The sequence below is a fragment of the Pituophis catenifer genome, unplaced genomic scaffold (assembly GCF_029215685.1).
Source record: "Pituophis catenifer annectens isolate HBS135680 unplaced genomic scaffold, rPitCat1.0.hap2 SCAF_6, whole genome shotgun sequence".
NCBI classification, from domain to species: domain Eukaryota; kingdom Metazoa; phylum Chordata; class Lepidosauria; order Squamata; family Colubridae; genus Pituophis; species Pituophis catenifer.
Genome location: NW_027256886.1, coordinates 42,875,451 through 42,897,106, shown reverse-complemented (window position 1 = coordinate 42,897,106; position 21,656 = coordinate 42,875,451). Strand labels below are relative to the sequence as shown.

General features: G+C 40.1%; 1 protein-coding gene across 1 annotated transcript; it reads left to right on the top strand.

The window, feature by feature from the left end:
* Positions 1-358: 358 nt before the first annotated feature.
* On the top strand, positions 359-21,057 carry PPRC1 (PPARG related coactivator 1). The gene is made up of 14 exons (XM_070946280.1): positions 359-466; positions 4,780-4,920; positions 5,788-5,940; positions 6,857-6,958; positions 7,365-10,200; positions 10,582-10,635; positions 11,164-11,218; positions 13,024-13,091; positions 14,542-15,397; positions 17,772-17,915; positions 19,470-19,536; positions 19,935-20,056; positions 20,250-20,401; positions 20,668-21,057. The coding sequence occupies exons 1-14, from the start codon at positions 359-361 to the stop codon at positions 20,769-20,771; spliced, it is 4,962 nt and encodes a 1,653-aa protein (XP_070802381.1). The 3' UTR covers positions 20,772-21,057.
* Positions 21,058-21,656: the final 599 nt, after the last annotated feature.

Here is a 21,656-nt window from a genome sequence, read left to right as displayed (position 1 = left end):
ATAATCTACCATTTACGTTTCTTCAAATGTCGCCCTTTTTTTTCTCTCTTTTTATGCATCACTACACCAAATAGGTCAAACTCTACCAATATTAAAAAGTGTTGCTTTTGTATTGCTTTTGTACTGTATTTCATTCACTTGAAATGAATTTACCGTTTAGCACAGTCTAGACTCGAGATTGAACAAGAAAAAAATGCCCACGACATTTAGGAGAATATTTCCCAGCATGCTTTGTTCCACAAAAAAAAAAAAAAAAAAAAACCCTCGCCCGCTCTGCTTTCAGTTGCGTTGCTTCCTGGGAAATATAGTTCTACAGTGCCGGCCGGGCTTCTGAAGCTGTTTGTGAGGAGGTGCCAAGATGGCGGCCCTGTGGGGCGGCGGTGCGGGACATGCTGGGGCTGGGGGAACCCTCCCCATGCGAGGCGCCTCGGAGCCTTTGGTGGGCAATAGCTTTTCTTCTACGCAGGTACCGGCCGGTCTGGCTCCTCGGAACTGAGCTGGAGAGTTTCATTTAGCCGCGTCGCCTAACGCTAGATGGACACGTGGAAGCGGTGTGTCTGGCATAGGGAGGTGGCACTGGCAGCGGCAGCGGGAACGCGGGCTGCGGGGGCTTTGGAATGGAGGCAGGCACCGGGAAGAATGTGCGGTAGAAAAGCCTCTCAGGGAGAGGAGCTTGTGAGAAACTCAAAGCGATGCTTTGGCTGCACGATCCTAGTTGGTGGCCATTTCGCTTGAGCTTCCATACAGTTGGTAATGGTGGACTGGCGGGCTGGAATGGGCGGACGATGTGCGGCAAAATTAGCGTAGTGGAGCAAATGCCCAGGATGAAGTAGCTGCAGTTCAGGAATTTGGGGGCTTTCTGAAGACCATCTCCCCCCCCCACCCCCGTGATGCAGGAACAATGAAAGTCGAGAGTTTTTAAGGCAAAGGCAAATCCTGGAATCGCTAGGTGTGGCAAGGCGTCCTGACCCCGTGAATTTTTGGCGTAGACTCACACTTACTTTATTTGAGTTGTGGAGCATTTTGGCCTTGGTCGGGATCCTTTGGAAAATGTGCAAATAGAAAAGCTGTTTGTAAGATTAGAGTGCTTCTTAATCGAGTCGTGCGTTTCCCCTCATTGTTTTGAATTACTTATCAAAATGGTACTCTTTGCGGCTTTAATTTTTCCATCGACTTTTAAAACTTTCGTTTGCTTTGTCCCCTTCCCCCAACGTGCCAAAAAAAAAAAAAAAAAACCTTAAAAGAATTTAAGGAAGTGGGGGAGACCAGGGTATACCTAATAGGCTGATGGGGGAGCACCAACTAGAAAGTATTCTCTTATGTAAAAATGAATTCCAGTGCTTTCCCCTGCTCTGTTCTCCCTTCTGGGTGTGTTCATATCCTCCCACTTGCTGATCCTGTTCAGCCCCATTTGATGATGCTCTCTCTCAGCAGTTCTTTTTTAATTCTTGTGTGTAAAAATCATTTTGTGTGTGTCTACTTTTACCTATTCTTGCTTCTCCTGTTCTCTGAGTCTGATTTTAGCATAATCCTGAATGCCTTGTCCCCTTTAAATAAAAATAATAATTTGCAGCAAATCATTTCACTTTAGAAAGCAGTTTTAAGAGAAGCCATTTATGGGAACTTACTATACTATTGTACTAGAATGACAAATAGAAATAATGAGCTGTTCACTTGAAAAGTCTGCTGAAACGCCTACTCTTTCATGCTTTTTCCTGCTACACATTATCTTCCACTGAGTGCAATAGGAGATTGTGCCACAGCCATAAGAGAAAAAAAAACATTTTGTGTTGCTGTGCTAAATAATAGTTAAATTTAAATGCTAAGTCTTTTGTAGTTAAAGTAAGATGTAACTCATTCCCTTACTATACAAAATATTGAGGCTGTTTGATTCACATTCTTAATAAGATTGGAGCTATATTTTAGTTTTGCTTTGAATCAACTTTTTTTGCTCAAGACTTTATCTTTGGAAGTTAAAATTTTCTATGCAAGTCTTAATATGTTTTGCACAATGGTAAGGACACTTAAAAAAATTCTAGCCAAGCACAATCATCTGTTTTCTGCCTGACATCTTCCCAATTCTGTAGGGTCTAATCAGGAGACAAGAGAAAGTGGAGAGGAGGGCAGAGAATTAATTACAATAAAAAAGACTTGGAAGTGGGAAAAGAAACCCAGAAAAATGTGTGCTTTAAAACAAAGCATATATATTGTGTTATGCAGCATGAAGATGGGCGATTTAAAGCTTTAAACAAGCTCTTCACGAGTTTTATTTGAATATGTTTAAAACTGTATTTTCCCTCATCACATAATTTAAACATTCTTTTCCTAAACACATTGTAAACCATATTATCACTATATAAATTTGTTTAATAAAAACATTTAGTAATATGTAATATATAGAGTGTTATATAGAAACTTAAAATTGTCTCTTTGGACCTTTTTGGGCTTGTTGATTGTGGCATGATGAGTAACATAGTAAAGTGCCCACAAGTATTGCTTCTCCTATTTGTTTGCTTGGGGCAGCCGTCCCCTAACATAGTGCCTTTTAGAGATATTGGTCTTCCTTTATTGGGTCACAGACTAATAACTAATCAAGCATGAGCTTTGGAAGTTAGAGAACTGGAAACTTTGGGTACACCCACAAATCTGGATGCCAAAGATGTGAAATGATAACCCTTTAATTTTTGTGTCTAAGATTACATTGGTAATCAGCTGAGAAAGCAAACTGAATGACTTGTCTCGTGGTAGTTTTATTTATAATTTCTGAAATTTCACTTCAGTCATCATTAGAGAGTGCTTTAACTAATTTCATTAGTTTGTGGCAAAGAATCTGAAGTGTCACCTTGTAAGAGTTGAAAGAAATTATTTTGAGTAATTTCACATTCAGTTGACAGAATTAAAAGGAATATTAAACTTTTGTACTAGTGGATATTTTCAGAGAAAGATATGTAGTGAGCATATTAATTCCAACTTTAGGTAAATTCATTGATAAACAGTATCAAGGCTTCTTCAGTTTCTCTATTTTCCACACTGCATTATTTTCATGCCAGAAGTGTAACTACAGTACTTTTTTTACTTCATAACAAAATAGTGATGTTCAGATAGTGTTCTTTAAGAACACATCTCTTATTCTAGAGATGACCACTGTCTTTGAGGGATGAAGGAAGAGTGGGAAATTGTTTTTAGTTCTATCAGCATGGATGTTCAATATGCAGCTCCAATAAAGGAGAATATTTGTAGCTCAGAGATGAAATGAGGGGTCCTTGGTGCTCTCTGAGCTTGGTTGTTTTCTTGCAGATGTTTCATTACGTAAATTAGGTAACATTAGTATAATAGCAATGCGATAGCATTGGTGATATTACATAGTTTGGGTAATGAAATATCTGCAAAAAAACAACCAAGCTCAGACAGCATCAAAGACCCCTCAAAGTGCATCTCTACAAATGTGGCTGAGCATACTCAGTAATGAAAAACATTGGGGGATGTACAGTGATGTTTAAAAGTTTGTGAATCCCTTTGAATTTTCAACATTTCTGCATAAATATAACCGAAAACAAGTCCTAAAATTAGATAGAGGGAACTCAATTAAATGGCCAAAACATTGTTTATTTGTTTATTTATGGAAAAGAATGATCTAAGGCCACATATGTATTTGTGGCAAATATCTGGAACCCCCCCCCCCCCAGGTAGCAATGACTGCAATAAAACATTTCCAGTAGCTGTTGATCCTTGATTTAAGGCAAGATCCTTGCAGGGTCTTTCTGTGCAACCTTGATGTTTCCTCTCACGATTTTAGCCCTCTGAAGCCAGTCAAAACTCAATGTGAACATGTTTTCTCTGTTATGGTTTTTAAAAAGTGATTTATTATTACATTTGCCTTCTGCTGCACCTGACTTCCTAGTGTCAGCATGCCAGTATTTAACTGTAAATTCATCTTCAGAATTACAGGAGTAGATGTTGACAACTGCATTAAAATTGATGCTGTTTAAACATTTGTATGTATATTTTTCAAAGCTTGGTTCTTGTTTGGAAACCTTCATGCTAATTGGGATAACTGGGAGCTGTTCTATCTCATCTAGAATGCAGCAGGATGAGAGAGACTATTACAGGTTAATCAACAGAAGAGTATGGGAAGAGACGCAATCATGTCTTGGTCCTCCCAACTTTCTGCAATTAAAACATCCTGCTTATCTGATTAAAAACTTCAATGAGCTTCTTCAGTGAGTAGTTTGTTTCGCATTGTGCTTGATTACATAGATGCAGGATTGTAGATAGTCTTGGTTGAAAAGATTTGCAGTAATTACACATATGGGTCTGATAAACTAGGAGAAAACCATATTTGCAGAATAGTAGATTTGGGTCTCAGAAATATAAGTTTTTATTTTAAATGCCCAGCCTCTAAATCTAAGCTTTTGGGCAGCTTGAAAACAAAACAATACTGTAGTCCAAAACATCAAGTATTTTGGTAATAATGAAAATCAAAGCATTAAGCTAAGAAAACATGGCAGCTAATGATGGATGAAACTTGTAAAGTTCTCAAATTCTAGAAATTGAGACATGTACACTACAAGAACATATTTGGCAGTTGCAAGAAATTGTTTGCCTTTTCTCTATTGCTGTTAAGCATTATTAGCATTCAGTTCCTCATTTAACCTGGGTACTAGAGGGAATTATTCTGTGCCCTAGAAGATAATACTTAATTCACATTCAGCTACTTTCATTCTTCTCATCTGATTTATTTTTACTGTCCCTCCCTTCCCCTGTATTTTCTCCTTCCAGTGTTTACTGGCAGAGGATTTGCACTTGGCATCTTTGGAAGCAGAAACCATCCTTGAAGCTGGGGAATTCCTGGAAACAATGCAGGACTACTTAGACTCTTCTGTCATTTCCATCATTGAAGATTTCAGCAGTTTGACTGAGGTGTGTGTGCTTAGAGATGACTGGCTTCTGCATTGCTTTGTGCATGGTAACATGAACTAAGGTGGACTGCTTAGCCCTAAATGAAGAAAACAAACATTGTAGCTTTTCTTCTTGCCTTAAATATAGTGAAAGTGCAATTCTCTGCTTTCATTACATTGTATGCTTTTGTGGACAATAAATGGAGTGGGGGGTTTCTGTGATGAAGTAGATGATCTACTTCAGCCTAATAAGTGGTTTTATCTTGAACAGATAATAGTTTTATATTGAATTCCTCATATTTATGAGAGGGCATGGTTTTAAAAATGAAAAAAGCTCAGAAGTTGGACTCTTGACACTTTTCTTGTGCCAGAATCCTGAGATTAAGATGCTGAATGCTCAGAATTCAGCTCACATTTTCCTGGAATGAAAGTCAAAGTTGCTATTTTTCTGATGCTCTCAATTTGCTCTTAGTAAATTATTAATATAAAACGGGGGGCCTGAAGAAGCAGAATAATAGTTTTAAAAGTGTTAGTTTTTGATATCACACTTCAATTTTTGTATTTGTGGAACAGGTTAGAATAGATGTAGGTACATTTCAGGCTTTTATGTTCCAGTCATTGATTGTGTGGTGTGAAAAAGTCTTGGAATTTGACTTCAGAGTCCACGTATCTGATTTCTTTACTATGTAAATTTTAATCAGCTTTACCTATCAGATGTAGTAGACAGCAAGGATTATCAATCTTCCATCCTCCTGGTTCAATCAGATGGGTACAGTCAACACATATGAAGAGGACTAGGTCAGGGCAGGGTGATTTATTGGAAGCGCTCATATTATTGGAGTTGAACAGTGGATAACATTTCTACTGTGGTTTGTTCTTCTAATAACAGGTAAAAAGCCACATGGATGCAGAGAATGAACTTTCCCTGTTGACTGCAATAACAGATATTCTTGATAGCACGGATGATGAGACACTGTCTCCCTTTGATCCTATTCCTGAATCTGAATTGCTAACATCACCCAGAGAGATTGAAAATTCTTCGGTATGATGATATTTAATTAAATGTTATGCCATCCTAACAGTTATTTTATTTCATCTCTGGACGGTTAATTAAAAATAGTTATTTTTCTTAATATATCCTATAGTTCTTCAATTAAGATTGTATAAGTCTATAATATTTAAAAGCAATTCAAACCAAATAAAAACAAGTTTGATCTAATCTAATATAGCATTAACTTTGCCCTTGTAAATATTTGGAATTATTGCTTTACCTATTCTACTCACCTCTTGCTATAGGCTGCTCAGAGCCTCCTTGAACCACAAGATAGGCAGCAAATAAATTTGATAATACCTGATTCATATTGAATTAATTTGCATGTTTTTTCTCTGAGTGGAGTATAAATGATCCTCATGTTCTTTCTTTGGCCTGAAATATGTCCTGCGTCATTTTTTTTTTGTTTGGATTCAACTTTATGGTTTACTAACTCAGTGCTTTCATCCAGTTAGTAATGCGTGAGGAATTGCTTTCTATTCTCAATTAGCAGCTTTTGGCAAAATCTCAACTGCAGGGTAATACTTCCCAACATTGTTTAAAATTATAGAGGCATCTCCATTTGTCAGAGATGTCTGCAGTTTAATTTTTTCTTTAAATTGGCATCCAGATTCATCAAATTTAACATACTGTACTGAGAACTCTGCAGGGTAAGAGTGCCCTCTATTGCTCAAATGTATCTATTTAATATTGTTATGGTGTTTACAAAATACACAGGAGATGTTAAAGGACTACCTTGCAGATTATTAAAGATAAGGAAAATGTTTAATGTGCCTTTGAGTTATTATTTTTGATATTTCCTAGTGTTAGCATCACAGACAAGCATGATGTTTCTTGTATTTTGATGTAATGAAGATGGGTCATTACTGTAATTTGTGTTATTTCCAAACTGTTTTTTTCCCATCAGTTTCAGAAATTTCTTAGTTTTTCTGTGACACCCGATGAGCAAGATTTACACAATATTGAGGATTTCCAGGAGCCTGGACTGTGCACCATTATGTCAAAGAAGGTGATATATTTTGTGAAAACTAAGACATAGGTGGCTCTAATTGCTTCTGCCACCTTTAATTTCTGCCCAGAAAAAAAGCCCTGATTATGATTTGTTGTATGCTCTCTTTTGCATGTATCCTGATGGATTAAAAGCTATACTAATACTTCCAGTTTGGGTAGAAAAGGGTTGCCCAAGTGTAATCTTTATGCTACATATCCCCATGTTTTAACTGGCATGCAAACTAGTAGAATGATAGGAGTGAGTATACTCTGTTTCAGGCTTTGTGGGCTGTTTCATAGATATAGTTTAAGCACCCTTAAAATTGCAGGGTTGTCAGAAATACCTTCTTCTCAACAGTATTTTGGTTACTTTCAGTTGTTTTTACTTTGTTGCATAATCTCTGATTTGATTCATCTTTCCCTAGGTTGAAGCCAGTACTACCGGCATTCCCTTCTCATTATCTTCAACTTGTGCCAAACTTTCGGCTTTTTCAAACAACGCGAGTAACAAAGCATTCTGGGGGGAACAGAAGCTCTTCAAGACTAAAGAACAAGAATCACCTGTACTACAGAGCAGTGATGGAGAGGAAGAAGAAGTTACACGAGGGTGCAAGGAGAGTCTCATGGCAGCTGTGAAGGAGATGGAACCTGAGAGAGACCTTGATGAATGCAATGATCCCTATATCATTGCCGCAGAAAATATTTCCCTTGATGAGCTGGTGAGATCAGTGCACTCTTACTGCCAGCCCATCCTCACTGTATGCCTGAGTTCTGATAATCAGTCCCTTGCTGAAAAGAATCTCACAGGCCCACTTGTCTTAGAAATAATGCCTGATGCTGGAGAGCTCCTGGAGACCAAGCTCTCACCTACAATGGATAGCAATTGCACAACTGGCCTTATGAATACTGAAGCAGAACTTTTGTCCCCTGCCCTGGGAAAAGAATTGCCTGAATACATGATGAGTTACGCAAGTGTGGACCGAGAGATTGACTCATGCGAACAAGATGGGAAGGTAGCTAATGCTGCCCTTCCAAACTTAAAAGATGATCATCCACAGATAGAGAAGGACACTCAGAAATCAACAGGTAATCAAAAGAATACATCTAAGCCTGCCTCAGTGCCTCCAAAAAATGCCAAGCTCTTTGCCTCAAAGAAGGGTCAGGTATCTACAAATATTAAGAAAAAGAAGAGAAAGAAATCCAGAGAGGAAATGAAGTATCACAAAACCATAAACTGCCAACAAATATCTGCCTGTCCTCGAATGCAGACCAGGATTGATGCAAGGAAATCTGTTTCAGATTCTAGTTTTCGAAAAAAAGAACCAGAGAAAACTAGAGGGAAAGAATTGATCCTAAATCAAGTATCTCAGACAAAGGAAACATTTGAACCTCAAGTAGAAAGGTCAAAGTGTGCGAGAGAGAAAGGGTCCAAAAATCTGCTTCTGTCAAGCTTAGTAAGTGCCACGGATTTGCCCTATGCAGAGGAGCCTACACAAAATCTAGGGAATTCAGACCTTGTGCCTGTTGTCCAGAAGGATGTCCCAGGAGAACCCCACGAAAAAAGCCAGTTCCTCCTACCAATGATTGGGATATCTAGCTCAGAAACTTCCCAAATGCTCCCTGGTTGCACTACAGAACTTACAGAGCAGCTGACCAAGGATACACCTTGCTCTGAAAATAAAGAAGTCATCTGTCCTCCAAGGGAAGCTAAACCTCGGCCTCTCAGCTTGAGTGAATACAGGAAACGCCGGCAGCAGCGCCAATGTAATAATGACAGTATCCAAAACACCAGAGAGAACCGGAGTGCCAGCAAGTGGCCCAGCGTTCCCAAGCTCCCTACAAAGTTGGCTGACCTTCCTTGCCTGCAAGCTCCTCTGCTATCCACCAAAGCCGCAGCACCTAAACCTGCAAAGGAGCCTGAAAAACCTGCTGACTCCACTACTCTTGCCCCCGATGACAAAGCAAGTGCCATGACCCTTTCCATGCCTTCTTCCTCTACAACTCTGAAACAAAGAGATCCTCCATCTTCACAGCTTCCTTCACCTACCCCTATTCCTGTTGTGCCTACTAGTAAAGTATGTGCTTTTTCTCACGTTGGGCCACACGTGCCTCCACCATTGCCCATACCTCATGTGCCACCAGCCCCAGAGGCTTTCCTACCAGCTCCTCCTAATCACTACAATTTGGGCTCATCCCAACCAGTAGGATCTTCATGGTCTCACTTTGCTCTTCTACCAGCTAATTACCAAAGCTTGCCACCACCACCACCTGCTACTGAAGCTTGTTCTCCTCTCTTCCATACAGTTCCCCCCTTACTCCCTCCAACGTGGCCTCCCCCACCTGTTCCTTTGCCTTTTGTTCCAGCCCTGCCTTATGGCTCTGTTGAGTGGGCTCCACTGCCACAGTCTTCCTACTGGTCTGGAATACCTGTGCCACCTCCAATGTTGCCCGTCCCATATGGAGATCAAGGAGGTCTCAGGCAAAGTCCTCAGGTTGGCACTTTACATGTCTCATCTCTTTCTGATGGATTTCCTAGCCAGCAAAGTACGGCTTTAACACCAGAGTCCTGTATTGGATTTCAAAATGTGGTCAGTGAAAGTCAAGGCCCAACTGTCCAGACATACCAAGTAGAAGCTCCTTCAGCAGAAAAGTTAGGTCCCAGAAAAATATCTGACCCAAGGAGACAAACACAGCTCTCTACGTTTCAATCCCAAACTGAAGGAACTTCAAGCAGTTCTCAGTCATTGGAGAAACTGCCTTTGTTGACATCAACTGATAAGCCTTCAAAAGAAACAGCATTGACTCAGCACGGATGCAAAAGTTCTGCCCTGCAGTCCTTAGAGTTGCCTCTTCCTGTGCCTCCTTCCCATCAAATACTGGGAGAACCTGCTGATAAACTGAAGTTTTCAAAAGAAGACTTTCAGCTTGTAGAGAAGAACCCTGAACTCTCTGACTCTGGAGAAGCTACCAATGTTCCTGTGGCTCAGAACAACACGAAGCCCCCAGCAGAAGAACATTCTTCCCTTTCAGTTTCCTTGGCACCTGGAAAACAAAAGGAGCCAGCTGAAATCCTGTCAGATATCATAGAACATGTCCTAGTTGCTCCCAGTCCTTCAACATTATCAGGGCTCCAGAAAGTACAGAAAAATGGCAATCTTTCCAAGAAAACATCATCACCTATGTGGAAAAACCAGCCTTTCATCAGCTCTGCACAGCATAAACACGATAAAGATCTTGTTCACTCATTTATAAATGAGATTGGTGAGTATTTGTTATTGAAGATGACTTTACTGAACATGGCTAAGGATAGTTGGCAATAATACATGGGGTTAAAACTTAAGTCACAAATCATTCCATTTGAACACTTTGATACGTTATGCTTTCTTTCAAATGTGAAAGCAATATTCTTCTATTCCCTCTTTGTCCAGGATTTGGTAATATTTTTTTTTAAACTGCTGCTTATATAAAGTTCAGTATTGTGTTTCGATACCCATGTACACATACTGACCCATTTCTGACCTGATTGGGAAAGAGGGACAGTGAGCAGAATCTGTGTATGACTTGAGCCAATGAAACTTCTTGTATGCGAAATTACAGAGTACCAACAAGTGTGTAAAATTAATATTTTTTCCCCTCCCTTAGGAATTGAGGCCTCTGACCTATCTAGCCTGCTAGAGCAATTTGAAAAGACTGAAGGTGAGGATTAAACAGGACAAGTTGACCAAGACTAAGTTTGGTGCCATTAAAATGTTTTGCCTAAAGTTATCCAAAGGACAAGGAATACCTTCCAACTTCAAAGGATTTTTCATTAATTTGTGGCTGAGTTTCAGAATAGTACTGAGGTTTGATTTATTTAACCCTAGATTATTAAGTGAGAGTTGCTTGGGTTTGTACCACATGCTAAGCAAGCCATAAACTGATTTACAAACCACAATATGTTGACACATTGTTCAGGATGCAGAATTATACTTTTTTCTGCTTTCCTCTTCAGACACCTCCCTGGTTTTCTTGTTCCAACAATATTTTTGTTTTATCTTTTCAAAGTGTTTTGTCTCATGATGAATTTGAAGCATTTTTAAATAATTAAAGCTTAGATGTATAACAGATCTGTTCCTACATTATTAGACTACCATCGTCTTGACTAAGCACCGTGTTTTAGAATCAGATTTTGCCTTAATGGCTATTGCTATAATATATTTGACATTTGTTGACACTGTTTTTCAGCCAAAACGGAAGTATCTCCTGTGTTAAAGAAAAATAAATCTACAGGGAATAATGGGTAAGCATAAGCCTGATCCTGAGCCTGGTCTTCATCCTGTTTCTTAGTACTGGTAGTCCTCAACTTAAACCACAATTGGGATCAGAATTCTGTTGTTAAGCAAGGTGGTTGTTAAATGAGTCATAGCCAGTATTACAATAAAAGTAGTCCTCGACTTAACAGTTCATTTAGTGACTGTTCAAAGTTACAATGGCACTGAAAAAAGTGATTTATGACAATTTTTCACAGTTATGACCATTGCAGCATCCCCATGGTCACATGATTTATATTTGTATGCTTGACAACTGACTCATATTTATGACAGTTGCAGTGTCCTGTGATCATGCAATCTCCTTTTTGAATTTAACAAGCGGAGTAATGGGGAAACCAGATTCACTTAACAACCATGTTACTAATTTAACAACTGCAGTGATTCGCTTAACAAATGTGGCAAGAAAAGTCATAAAATGAAAAGGGCAATACTCACTTAACAAATTTCTCACTTAGCAACATAAATTTTGGACTCAATGATGGTCCTAAGTCAAGGACTACTTGTATTTTTGCCACAGTTTTGTGGCAAAAGAGTTTTCATCATGTCTTGAAGGGCCAACTAAAGCCAATTGAAGCCCTTCAAAACATCCTAAGTAAACCAAAAGATCCAGCAGCCCTAAAAGAAAAAACAAGTCATCTACAAGATACAGTGTAATGACTGCAACAGCCACTATTTAGGACAAACAGGCAGAAGACTGGCAGAATGCATCCATGGACACAATTTAGCAGTCATAAGACATGATGAAAACTTTTTAATGTCACAACATATGGACAAACTTCACTATAGTTTCCACTAGACCAAGCCAAGTCCAAAAATGCTAGGGAATTTCTAGAAATCTGGCACTCAGACAAACTAACCATCAATAACACATAAGCAATATCTACATAGTATGCTAGAGATATAGAGTATAAAGAGATAATCAACAAGTCAAAACGGGAACAAAAAAGCAAAATACCTCCCCACCAGCAATCAGCACCCAGATGAGCATAGATTAACATCAGAGCAACGATCAAGTAAACAATACCTCAATCAAGGACCTGCCAAACAAGTCAACAATAAACAGACCAACCAAAGAACCTCTAAGACCACGCCCACCAACATGGACAGGGCAAGCCACTAGATCCGTGATGGCGAACTAATGGCATGTGTGCCACAAGTGGCACGCAGCGCCCTTTTCTGGCCGTCACCCCACATGCATGCGCCTCCCGCTAGCCAGCTGGTCTTCAGGTCTCTGCCGGGCAGGGCACATGTGCAGGGGCCACATGTGCATTGCATTTTGTGCATGCTTTGGACACTCGGTTTGGGAAAGGTTAGCCATCACTGCACTAGAACATAAACTTAGAGCAAACCCCACTCCTTACTAGTGGGGTTACCTAGTTTGGGTAATGAAATGTCTGTAAGTATACAACCAAGGTAAAACACCAAAGACCCCTCATTTCAACCCTGAACTATTATTCTTTATTGTCTGTCAATATATGTTGCTTGCTAAGCACCCAAATTTTGATCACGTGACTATGGGGATGCTATGGTGGTGTAGCTTTTTGTAACTTCAAATAGTCACTAAATGAATGGTTGTAATTCATGGACTACCTGTAATATTTTGTTAGGAAACAGACAAAACATATTAGTCAAAGCAAGAGCATCTTGACTTAAATGTCCTCTTATGCCATTAAGAAGCACTAGCACCCTTTGGTTTGGTGCTTTATATGCTAGGTAGGAAACTATGGAGAATATTGTTGAGAGGTCTGTAGTGGAACCTTTTTTTCTCTTTCAGGTCTGAGATACAATGGGAAAAGAAAATGGTGGACCGGCTTCATGCACCAGAGCTCATTAATGTTGCAGGTACAATTTCTCTGTGGAATTCAGAATATTTCTGAAATGGAAAAGCCAAGAAATCTCTTTCCCAGGATTTAGTCTTTTTGTCAGTAAGAGAATGTTAAAGATTTGTGATGTTTGACATTTTCTTTGGCATAACAAACTTCCTTTAGCACCTGCGTATAGTTGTAAGCCCGCTGAGCAGTTGCTGAAGTACACGGGTGGGACTTACTTTGAAGAGTTTATCCAAAGAAAGCCTGTTCTGTTGTGACTGTGGAGGGAGATAAGATAAAGATATAAAATGTAGGTATTCAGATGGGTTTTGAGAATACTACACAGGTGTAGAAATTACCATATTTTTCAGACTATAAGACACACTTCCTCCGCACACACATTAATCTTATACAACGAATGTTGCCAAAGCCCTGCCTACCAGCTGTCCCCCACCCTTTGGCCATTTTCAGCCTCAGCACATCACATTTTCGACATCCACATGCTCCATTTAGACCCATTCCAGGCTGCGGGGATCGTCATAGCATATCGCCACCGATCACCGCCTCCGCGCATCGTGTTTCTGCCTCCGCACGGCCCATTTTAGACTGTTCCAGGCTGTGGGGATCACCACAGCACATCGCCGCCTCTGCGCATTGCGTTTTTGGCCTCTGTGTGTCACATTTTCAACCTCAGCACGTCCTGTTTTAGAACCATTCCAGACAGCGGGAATCGCCACAGCACATTGCTGCTGATCGCTGTCTCTGACCGTCACGTTTTCAGCCTCCGCACATCGTGTTTTCGGCCTCCGTATGCCCCATTTTTGGCCTCAGCATGTTGCATTTTCGGCCGGTTCCAGGCGGTTCCCCACCACCAATCCTTGCTGCCTAGAACTGGCTGAAAATGTGACACGTGGAGGCCAGAAATGGGGTGTGCAGAGGCTGAAAATGTGATGCATGGAGGTGTTGATTGGCATTGATGTGCTGCAGCGATCCCGGCAGCCTGAAACGGGTCTAAAATGGCGTTTGCGGAGGCAAAAAAATGGGACGCGCGGTGGCGGTGATGGGCTGTGGTGATCCCCACAGCCTGGAACAGCTGATTGTTGATATTCCGGGAGGCCAATCCAACTGCCAATCAGCTGCTCATGCTGAATTAGGCTGCAATAATGTGCTGAAGCTGACCAGGCTGTTTGCTGTTTGCTGTAAGGATGCTAGCCAGATGGATGCTGGTAGGCAGAGGCAGATTTTTTTCCCCTTGTTTTCCTCCCCCAAAACAAATGTGCATCTTATACTCCAGAGCGTCTTAAACTCTGAAAAATGCACTATAAATACTTTTATACTGCTTTCCATAGTAGAGGAGGGTGGCTTGCTGGGGATGGCATGAGTCTTTACTAAGCAGTTCTAGTGGAAATAATCACTAAATCTGCTCAGCTCGTGGTTTTATGTTTTAACTGATGCTCTATTTCCTTCTTTCCATTTTTATGCAGGTTTGACTCCACCAGCCACTCCACCCCATCAGCTGTGGAAACCTTTGGTACCTGTCTCATTGCTGGGACAGGATGGGTCTCCAAAAGATACCAAGATTTTGAAGTCCCTAAACAAATCACACTGGAAAGCTGTAACCCCTGTCCATGTAGGTTCTGGTGAGCATGACTACTGTCAATTAACTGTTGCACAGCCAAAGGGAGGTGCCAGGTGGAATGTCAAACAAAACTTGGATATCACCATAAAACCTATTAAGACCTTAACAAGACAAGTACTAGGTCAGACCTCTGCTGATATAAAGAGGCCCCCTGCTACTGTTAGACTGAAGCCTGTAGTTCTTACTTGCCAGAATCCTAGAGAAATTACCAACCATATTAATTCCAACAAGGGCCAAACCAAAGATTCCAGGACTGTTACGGCTGACTTGAAACCCACTACCTTAAATTCAACATTGTTGGAAACCAGTCTTATACATCCATGCAAAGAAGCATTGGACCACCGGACTACTATTCCAAGGTCCATGACTAAGAGCAATGATGATCCATGCTCTGTACTGCTGTCACCAGCTGCATCCCCTTGCCAAGATTCAGGAGAATCAACATTACAGCAACTTCAGGAGATACAGCAGAAACCGCTTGCTTCGAAACGCTCCTTAAGATGCTACCGGAGCAGACAGAGGTCAGTTAGTCCGAAAAGCCAAAGGGGGAGAAGCCGACGAAACCATGCTAGCCGGTCCTTCAGTTCAAGCTCTGATGGTGACAGTGATACTTCATCATCATCTTCATCGTCGTCTTCGTCATCATCATCTTCTTCGTCACAATCACGTTCTCGGTCTCCACCATCCAAACACTGGCGAAGGTGAGTAATACTTTCTTTTCCGCCTTACATAGATTCAGTATTTCAAGAATTAGGTGTAATTTTTGCCGAAATAATTGCTTTATATCATGAAATGCCATGCTCAAGAAGGGATTCTATTTGAACAAAATAAATGTAAAAAAATGTTGGTTGTGAATGGTTGGCACAAATACAATCTCTGACAGATGTCTATGAAGATTCTCAATCATCCAGGTCATAATTGTCCCAAAGGTGCTTTTCAAAAGTGTAGCTGCTTTTTGAAAAGCACCTTTGGGGGAATTTCTGATAGACTCCGCTTATGACATTTAAAGGATGTCATAAATTCTTTACAGCTTTTGATAACTGGTTGCTGTTTTAGGAATGGCTATATGTAGTATGTATATTTTAGGAATGACTGTATGTATGTATATGTTCTCCTATTGAATAACTACTCATGGTGATTTTTCTCTCAGCAATTTAACTTAATTCCTCCTCCTGGAGATAATGCGTAAACTGTTCAGTTTGTTTCTAGCTTTCTTTTGTCCTTATTTTAATTGTCTAAATTTTGTTTTCTCCTGAAAACCACAATTACGTTTGATATTCTCTTTCATTGCCTTTATTTATTTATTTATTTATTTGTTTGTTTGTTTGTTTGTTTGTTTGTTTGTTTGTTTGTCTGAAGGGTTTCCTACTTTACTAAATAATATGCTGAACCATATACTGTTATTTGCAAACATCAACAACTGGTTCAGCGCAGTATGTTAAGTTACAAACTAAGTGAATTATATTGTGATGAGTTAATATGTGATCCCTCTATTATAGCATGAGAAAATAGTGGGAAAATGTTCCAGTATGGGCAGCTTGTAGATCAATCTTATCAGACTTGCTAATTTTTTTTAAAAATTTGATTTATATGCCGCCCTTCTCCGGAGACTCAGGGCGGCTTACAATGCGTTAAGCAATAGCCTTCATACTTTTGTATATTTATACAAAGTCAGCCTATTGCCCCCACAAACTGGGTCCTCATTTTACCTACCTTAGAAAGGATGGAAGGCTGAGTCAACCTTGAGCCTGGTGAGATTCGAACTTACAGTAATTGCAGACAGCTGGTGTTAATCACAATGCTTTTAGTCTGCTGAGACACCAGGCCCTTCTGAATTATCACTTTTTTCCTATAAGTGGAATATAATTTATTAATAATAAATGCAAAGGTCTTGACTTACCCAATATATATCAAGCAAATAAATTCATCCTTTCTACTTAAAAAGCTTGATTTCCCAATTTGCAATAGAATATAGTGCCTGACCATATGCGGCACTTAACAGTATTTCATCTACTTTAAGAATAAAATAGTTTAAAGCTGCTGCACATATGTTTGAAGTGCTGTTAGCAATGTGTTTATTTCTTGCAACATAATCTGTTTTTGTACAGAGTCACACTATTTGTTCATTTAGCTCTGTAGTGTTTAAACTAACTAGTGATTGAGGTCTTTAGCATCATCTACTACAGGGCTGTCAAACTCCTGGCCTGTGGGCCGGATAGGTCACATTCTGGCCACACCCATGCCTAGTTAAGCGAAGGGGGGAAAAGTTACGATATGTCACATGACACCGCCGTGACGAGGTGAGTGTGACACCCCTGACCTGCTATTAATCTTTTTAACTGTAGATTCCTGGAATGGAACTCGGGATCTTCTAAATACAAACCAGAGGCCTAACTCCTGAGCTATGATTACTTTTTAGAACTTGATTAAAAGATTTAAATATTTGGACAGACAATCATTCTCAGCAAATACTGGCATATATCTTAATCTGTCCTATAGCAAATGTTCTTCCTAACCTAATAATTTTTTGGGTTTTTTTGAAAAAGATTGAATGCTCACACAAACATACAAGTTACAATCAACCCCAAAAAACCAACGGTAGTTAGATACTAGATACTGATCTCATACATGATCATGTTCGGGTCACAAATCAAACCAAACCTTTATTGTCAATGCACAACATGTACAATGAGATTGAATGAGCCTCCCTTGGTGCAGCTCCCCCTGAAACACAGAATATATCTCAATAACTCAATAAATAAAAGAAAAAGAAATCCCTAAATCCAAATAAGTAACAACTAGCACACATTCCCATATACATATATGTATATAAAATTATATTATACTGGTATGAACATGCAGCATGTTGCGCTGGCCCTGCAAGTCTATCATATTAAACCTAATTGTGGTGTTTTCTTGTGTTCAGAAGTCTAGATGACGGCCCACGGATAAAAGCTATTTTTCAGCCTGTTGTTTGGCTGGCTATGCTTCTATATCTCCTGCCCGATGGTAGGAGAATAAAGAAGTGCTGACCAGGGTGTGAATCATCCCTGAGGATTTTCCTTCTTCTCCTAGATGTCGCTCACGGAATTCCAGCTCTTCTTCCACTAAATGGAGCCATTCAAGGGGCAGGTCCCACTCTCCCTCCAATTCCTCTTACAGATCAAGATCATCTTCCAGGTCCCTTTCTCCACACAGAAGGAGTAGTTGCAGGAAAAGGTGAGAAAATGGAATTGTTCTTTCTCTCCTTGATTCCTAGGTTTTTGAGGTATTGAAATGTCTTAGCAAAGTTTCTGTTTTTGGAACATCCTTGATATTTTATAGCTCTTTACCTCCAAATCCAAACCCAAATTAGCATTTGGGGATGAAATGATATTCAGTGAGTCAAACAGAGTGGTCTAGAATCTATAGTACATTATAATTACAAGCTGAAGTAGTGTCTAAAAAATCAGGTCACATTACACACAATTTCTCGGTTGGATTACTGCAATGCCCTCTACATGGGGCTGCCCTTGGGGTGCACCCAGAGGCTCCAGCTGGTCCAGAATGCGGCCGCGCGGGTTGTTATGGGAGCTTCCTGCTACTTCCGTGTAACACCTCTCCTGCGCGAGCTGCACTGGCTGCCGGTGGCCCTCCGGATTCGCTTCAAGGTGCTAGTACTTACCTATAAAGCCCTTCATGGCATGGGCCCGGGGTACTTGCAGGACCATCTCCTACCGGCCTCCCACTGCCCAGTGCGCTCACATAGGACTGCCTTCTCCGGGTGCCATCGGCCAGACAATGTCGATTGGCGGCCCCCAGGGTGAGGGCGTTCTCTGCGGCCGCACCAACCCTCTGGAATGGGTTACCCACTGGGGTCCGGACAGCCCCTGACCTCCGCACTTTCCGCGCCGAGCTGAAGACATGGCTTTTTCAGCAAATTCCCTGATCTGTCACGAGGTTTTTTTAATTGTCTGGGGTTTTTAATTGACTAATTTTAGCACTTGGATTGTTGTGTTGTTTTTATTTTGTGAGCCGCCCCAAGTCCTACGGGAGAAGGGCAGCATATAAATTTGAAAAATAAAATAAGTAAATAAAATAAATAAATTTGGATTTTCTTCTCTTTTGGGACTTTTTGAGGGTATTTTCCCCCATTGATTTATAAGGTTTCAAAGCATGCCTGGAGAAAATTTGGCTTTTCATATGAAGTTGAACTGCAATTCTTAGCGTTTGTTAGCATTTGCCATGCTAATTAATTCTGATTGTCCAGCAATGTCTGGAAACATAAATTTCTCACTTCTGCTTGAAATATTTGGCAAAATATAACCCCATGAACATTATATAAAGATTATATCTAATGCAAAGTAATAAGTTGTTTTTAAACACTGAGATTTTTTGCTATGATATTTCTTCCCATAAATACTTTTTTTCATACTAAATTGTTTTTTTTCCTCAAAGAACCCAGAATACTGTGTTTAACCTCAAATCTTGCAATAGGAAAATCTGATTTCTTTTCTCTATGAGCAGTCCTTGTAGTATCAATTTTTTCATCTTAGATACCTAGAATCATTGCTCAGACTCTTTCTTGCAAGTTACCTGGGGCCTGTGTTTGTCTTATTTGTGTTCAAAGACCAAATGGAGATATTCTACCTTGATCGCATTTCCTAAGCAAAGAATCAAGATGTTCTTTTCTGTTTACCACCATTTTATTTTTCCATAGGATAGGAAGGGTTATTAATGAACACTGAACAAAACCGTAATTTTGTATTTTTGGTACTCTTTTTTTTTTTTTAGCTACAATTCCAGCAGTTCCTATGAACGTTACCAAAGGCAGAAAAACAAATATAAAGAACGTGCAATCGTGAGTATATGTATTGTACAATAATATTGTGGGAAGAATACAACCTCCATGTAAGGCTGTTTTTTAGAGTTACTTTTTTTTTTTAAAGTCAGTTATATAAAAAAAATTTCCATAGAAAAGAATTGCAGGATAGAAAGCTTTACAGAAACATTTCTATATATCAGACATGGATTGAGAAGAATCCATATTGCTTGCTAAATCCAATAGTATTATCCAACTACAATTCACTTTTAATAATTGAGATTCAGTCATAACTTCTGTTCCATTGTGATCCGCACCCTAGGAAGGTTTAGTTCAGATCATGGTTTACTAAGAAAGTGGGTTGAATTGGCTGGCAAGAGAAAAGTGTCCAAATAATAGAGCTGTGAGTGAATATTGGCCCTGAATTGTGTGCATAGGAGGAACGCCGCGTTGTCTTCATTGGTAAGATCCACAACAGGATGACCCGATCAGAGTTGCGACATCGTTTCTCAGTTTTTGGGGACATTGAAGACTGCACACTGCACTTCCGGGAGCATGGGTAAGGGGTAGCTCTGACTTTCCTTTGCGCAAGTGTCAACCTACTGGGTAATATTGAGCTAATGGAAAAAGGGAGAGAAAGGAATGGGGTATTCAGAAAAAGCAGCAATTCTTCTCTTTTCTTCCCTGCTTATCCTGCATTATGTATATCATGACTGCCGTGTCTTTTAATACATAACTGTCCTGCTTGGTAGGGATAACTTTGGCTTTGTGACTTATCGATACTCTGAAGATGCCTTTGCTGCTATAGAAGGTGGACATGCACTGCTTCGTCCTGATGAACAGCCCTTTGATCTGGGCTTTGGAGGACGTCGACAGTTCTGTAAAAGAAGTTACACTGACTTAGGTGAGTCCGTGATGGAGGCTAATTAGTTGAAACGTTGGGCATTCAAATGATACATTTTAGTGCAGAAGATTGGAACAAAAATCTGAAATACACCAGGAAAGTGCTCCCAATTGAAAACATAGAAAGTTTGGCCTTAAGTGTTGGAGTTAACATGATGTGCAAACCCAATCATTATGAACGAAAGTCTCTGTGGAGCAAGGAACTAACATTTCTAATGTGCATATCTGGTTGTTAATTCTGATGAATTATTGTTCTTGTGGTTTCAGATTCCAGCCAAGATGACTTTCAACCTGCCCATCTGAAGAATAAATATGATTCTCTTGACTTTGACACCTTATTGAAGCAGGCTCAGCGAAGTCTGCGGAGGTAGCGGTAGTTCTCTTGGGCTCAGTTGCCCAGTAGGCATCTGCCTACACCAGCCTTACCTCAGATTAGTTGCAGGGGCAAACAGCCCCCTTCTAGGCCAACTCCATGTCTAGCATGATTTTTTTAATGAAATATAAAACATAAAAAATTTTATTCTGGGTTTTTCCTAACAGCTATTTAAGGGAAGGACCTTTGTTTAACAAGTGGGATAGGAATGGAAATATATTGACAATTTCTAGTCCACTTAATTGCTATGCAGATAATAAAATTACAATTATAGACTTAACAAATCTATGGCTATTTCTCACTCTATCACTACAAGAGTTAATTTTAATAATTGTTTCTCAGTTTATCAGAACCCCCACTCCAAAAGACAGCAGACAATGGGTGCCAATGGCCAATACACAGGAGGTGGGATGCGGGGGAGATGGCGGGCAACAATGGAGGAATTACAAACTGCCTTCATTATTTAAAGGATTGTAGGCTTTACATGGGAATAAAACGCTGCAGAGAACATTTTGTATTTATTGGATAGCTTAGTTGCTTTGTTCTCTTACTACGAATCCCTGCTTTCTTACCTTTCAGTTTATTCTGTCTTTCATCTCTATGAATCTCTATTCATAGATCCAGCCCACGGGGTGCTTAGATCTGGGCCGCCCTGGAAACAGCGAAGGACTGACCATGGTGCCTCTGCCAGTGAAAATGGCAGGCCACCACAGGCGCCCCCTGATATGAGTGACGTCAAGCTAGCCATGCCCACCCAGCCCCCCAAGGTCAAAAACAATCCTGAGGTGGCCCTCAATTAAATTGAGGATACTCCTGCTCTATAGCAAACAATGAAATTTTTCCTTTTACCTTGATTAACAAATTCTACAAACAAATTACGGTT

Coding starts and splice junctions, on each gene's coding strand:
- PPRC1 (XM_070946280.1), top strand. CDS start 359: ATGGCGGCCCTGTGGGGCGGCGGTGCGGGACATGCTGGGGCTGGGGGA. Junction 10,201..10,581: donor CTCATTTATAAATGAGATTG/GTGAGTATTTGT, acceptor CCCCTCCCTTAG/GAATTGAGGCCTCTGACCTA. Junction 20,402..20,667: donor AAGAAGTTACACTGACTTAG/GTGAGTCCGTGA, acceptor TTGTGGTTTCAG/ATTCCAGCCAAGATGACTTT.